The sequence below is a fragment of the Anneissia japonica genome, unplaced genomic scaffold (genome assembly GCF_011630105.1).
Source record: "Anneissia japonica isolate Jap-2015-1 unplaced genomic scaffold, ASM1163010v1 scaffold288015_len651517_cov191, whole genome shotgun sequence".
In the NCBI taxonomy this organism is placed as follows: domain Eukaryota; kingdom Metazoa; phylum Echinodermata; class Crinoidea; order Comatulida; family Comatulidae; genus Anneissia; species Anneissia japonica.
Window position 1 is genome coordinate 555,465 of NW_022751954.1, and position 4,662 is coordinate 560,126.

Here is a 4,662-nt window from a genome sequence, read left to right on the forward strand (position 1 = left end):
ACATTTAAAATGTGGGTAGAAAATTTTAAGATACATTTTCAATAAACGGCAAAATCTGCTTAATTATTATGATTTAAAATTTTAAAACAATTAGAGCATTATTCATATTCCAACTGACAGTTCTTGTTTATTTTGCCCTGCCCCTCAATTTTTATTTTGACCTAGTGTATGTATTTTTATGATTTTTCATGACTCACTTTTTTTTTTCATAAAAAGGGTTTCAAAATGCACAGGACAACTGCATATATCACTTTGCTCTGATTTAAAGAATTGTTTTGTTATATCTTTCAGCATGTGAAGCAAGGGTGAAAATCTGAAGCCATCATGATTCAATATTTCAAACCTAGTTTGGTCACTCTGCAGAATTCACAATGGCATCTTTCAGCAAGATTTCCAATTTGCTTTGCTACCATTGGACAAGAAAAAGCGCGGATATAGACAGCTCATACAGAAAATTGCTGGTTTATACACAACGGTAACGCGACAGATTTTTGAACAGGGTTTTGTATAGTAAACTCTAGTTGAGGCTTTAATATAAATTACAGAAAAAAAAAACTGATTTGAAGACTGTAAAGCATTTAGGTACTGCTGGAATTTGAAGTATGTGCATCAGTAAGGCTTAAGACGAACAATATTATGTGAAGGGGTATGCAAGTCATCGAGACCCTAGGGATTAATATCCCTACCCCATGATGCATAGTTGATGTTTTTAATTAAAGAAATCATGGTTTGTATATCTTTAACTCGGTGTATTTTGTATGTCTGCAGGAGTTGTTTAAGCCATTATTATTTTTCCATCCAGTAGCCACTCCAGCTCGAAATCTAATGCATCAATCATTCAATACTGCTTGTGCATGCAAACACTATTGTGGCAGTGGAACCAATGGATGTCAACAACCAGCTAACCCATCAATAACAATTTACTAAGCAACCATTGCTTGCATTAACATTAACAAACAGTATATACTGTATTTACAAAAATAAGAAATTTATATGAATACTGTATGTTATAAATCATTATCTATAGCTTTCTTATAAGAATAACAACTAAAGCATTCACAGAGGATTCCTGCAAGACACCTATACGATTCCTTTAGGAAATCTATAGGATAATAAAGATAATACTTATAGGATTCCTATATAATTCTTATAAGACACCCATACGAATCCTATGGAAACCATATAGGATTCTTATACGATATCTATAGGGACCCTGTATTATTCATATAAGACTTCTATAAGATTCCTTTAGGAAATCTATAGGACTTCTTTAAGATATCTTTAGAATTACTAAAAGAGTTCTATAGGATTCTTATAAGACGCCTATATGATCCCAGAAAGAAATCTGTAAAATTCCTATAAAATATCTATAAGATTCCTAAAAATATCTACAGGAATCCTATATAATTCATATAAGACTCCTATAAGCTTTCTATAAGGTATCTATAACCTTCCTATATCATTCATATAAGACTCCTATAAGATTCCACTAAGATATCTATAAGATTCCCATAGGATTCCTATAAGATACCTATATAATTCATATAAGATTCCTATAAGGTTCCTTTAGAAAATCTATAAGATTCCTTTAGGCATTCTATGAGATTCCTATAGGATAACTATAAGATTCCTATTTGTTTCATATAAGAAAGATTCCTATTTGTTTCATTTAAAAATCTTGCAGTTTTCCTATAAGATTTCATTAAGAATCTTATAGGAAACATATTAAAATTCCTATAGGATACTTATACGACTCCTATATGAGTTCTATAGGATTCCCAAAGGATATCTATTGAAATAATCATATAGGATCTTATAGATGTGAAGAAAAATCTATAAGATTCCTATAGGATTTTCTCTTATAGGATCCTATAGGACATTTTTGTAAGGGTTTATTTAATGAAAGATTTGCTTCAAATTTTACTCTGCCAACCAGTGATGATAATCTACAGAATTTGTCTAATATTGCTCTTGAAATTCAAAATGAAATTGAATTTCAACCTTTTGAAATAGATGAAGTTTATTATGCTTTATCTAAGCTGGATGCTTCTAAGTCACCTGGGCCAGATTGTATTCTTCCATTGTTCTTAAAACAATGTAAGGAAGAACTTGCTAATGTTTTCTGTTATTTCTTTAATTTTTCTATAAACAAAGGCATTGTCCCTAAACAGTGGAAGGAGGCTAATGTAGTACCAGTCCACAAAAAACATGGGAAACCAAAAAGTGATTTAAAAAGTTACAGACCTGTGTCCCTAACACCAATAATAAGTAAAGTTATTGAAAAACTGCTATGTTATAAGATTAATGAATTCTTGGAAGTAAATAACATTATTTCTGATAACCAATTTGGTTTTAGGCAAATGTATAATACAGAATATCTCCTAACAAAGGCTTTTCACATCTGGTCTAAAAGTATTGATAATGGTTGTAAAAATATTGATGTTATATTTTTAGATTTTTCGTCAGCCTTTGACAAAGTTCCTCATAGCAGATTAATTTAAAAACTTAGCATGTATGGCATTACAGGTATTATCAATAGCTGGATAAAAAATTTCTTAACTAACAAAGGCAAAGAGTTATTTATAGAGGAGAGCAGTCAGAGTGGATTAATGTAACATATGGGGTCCCTAAATGTTCTGTGTTGGGACCGCTTCTCTTCCTAATTTATGTTAGTGACATTGTAAATGATATCTCATCATCAATATTTCAGTTTGCAGATGACCATACTCTCTCCCACCAAATCAATAATATTAGGGACTGTATTGCTCTTCAGCAAGATCTTGACAAGATATACAATTGGTCAGTTGTCAATAAATTACCTCTAAATGTATCTAAATGTGCTACTATGCATATAAGTAAAAGTAAGAACCCAATTAAATGGGATTATAAAATAGATAATATTTACTTAGAAAAAGTAAATGAATTTAAATTACTTTTAAATTTTTATAAATAATAAACTTTCATGCTATTTATGTTAAATATTTATACAAAACGTACTCTTATTAGTAATATGAAACGCGATGGCCAGCTTTACTTGTTCAGGAGACTTGAGCAGTTTAGCAAGAAACTAGTAAGTTGTGAAACATCTATTGAATTCCTTCAATTATGCCAAAACCTTGGACTTACTCCGACATTTGCAAAAGTGGATCAGGAAAAATCCAAGAAATGGAGTCGATCTACAAAAGATTTCGAAAGAAATATAGTAGCGGAAGAGTTAAAGACGAAGGTGAAACTCCTAACCAACCTCAGAGAAGATATAAATTCTATTTATACAGAAATCAGAAGCCAGTGTCCACTATTTCGCTATCTTGCAATTCTTCGGACAATTACCAAATTGCGTTGTAGTCAATATGAAACGGAAATGAATGGACACTCAAAGAAAATTTCAAAGCTGATGTATAATGGCAAAAATGTTGATGAACACATCACAAATATATCATCATACAGGTTATCATTCTTTCAGAAGTTAGCGCTTAGTCGTGGTTTACAGTTTGCTTATCCTCAGAGAGTTTCATCGAGAGAAATTCAAGCAAATTTTGAGAAAGCCTACTGGAAGTTAGAATCTAAAATCGAGAGTAATGAAACAAAAGAATTGACAGCTGCTACTCTCAAGTGTATTGCACTAAACTACATTGAAAGGAAAGGTCCATTTCCCCCCAGAGCTTTGAAAAGAACCCTTGGCCAACTGAAAAAGAGAGATGACATAATCATTACAAAACCAGATAAAGGATCAGGAGTAGTAGTAATGGACAAAAGTGAGTATGTTAGTTTGTTATGTAAAGCATCTGTCAATGATATCACCAAATTCATACCTATCTCACCTGAACAACCAAGGACAAGAGGAAGACCAATGACACATTACCACCCGCTTCTCAAAAAGGAGAAAGATATGAACGCAACTGTTCACCGAATCCTAGCAAAGGAAATCGCCAAGTCAGTCTGCCAAAGTGGTTCAAGATTAGCTCATTTGTATGGTTTACCAAAAACACACAAAGAGACGTTATCTATGAGACCTATCTTGTCAGCAACTGGGACATACAATTATAAACTAACGCAATGGTTAGATGAGAAGTTAAAACCACTCTCCCAGAACAAGTACACAATTGATAACGTGTTTAGCTTTGCTAGTGATATTCGCTCTACTGATATCAACGTCGATGACATATTAGTATCATATGATGTTTCCTCCTTATTTACTAATGTTCCATTGGATGAGACAATTCAAATTATTGCTGATAAAGCCTTCACTGACAACTGGTTTAATGTCACATATGGACTCAACTTAAGTAAACCGGACCTCATTACTCTTCTTAATATTGCAACTAAAGACCAGCTTTTTCAATTTCAAAGTAACTTGTATGAACAGATCGATGGAGTAGCAATGGGATCACCCTTAGGTCCACTTATGGCAAATGCATTCATGTGCAATATAGAGGAATGCCTTGAATCTAGCAATCAAATGCCGAAATATTACAAGCGATACGTTGATGATACTCTAGTATTTATGCCTAACACAGAATCTGCCATGCAATTTCTTGACTTGCTCAACAAAATTCATCCTGCCATAAACTTCACAATGGAAACTGCTGTGAACAATTCTATTCCTTTCCTAGGAATGCTAATTACTAAGTACTCTAACAAGTTACACACACGCATTAATAG

General features: G+C 32.6%; 2 protein-coding genes across 4 annotated transcripts in view; both read left to right on the plus strand.

Moving 5' to 3' along the window:
* The window catches only part of LOC117122015 (MFS-type transporter SLC18B1-like), a 34,800-nt gene that overhangs the window by 7,331 nt on the left and 22,807 nt on the right, over positions 1–4,662 (plus strand). The gene's annotated exons all lie outside the window — the stretch shown is intronic.
* Positions 3,011–4,662, plus strand: part of LOC117122019 — a 3,027-nt gene continuing 1,375 nt past the window's right edge. Inside the window, exon 1 of the mRNA XM_033267498.1 lies at positions 3,011–4,588. Coding sequence (XP_033123389.1) covers positions 3,011–4,588 — 1,578 coding nt within the window. The remainder of the gene's footprint in view (positions 4,589–4,662) is intronic.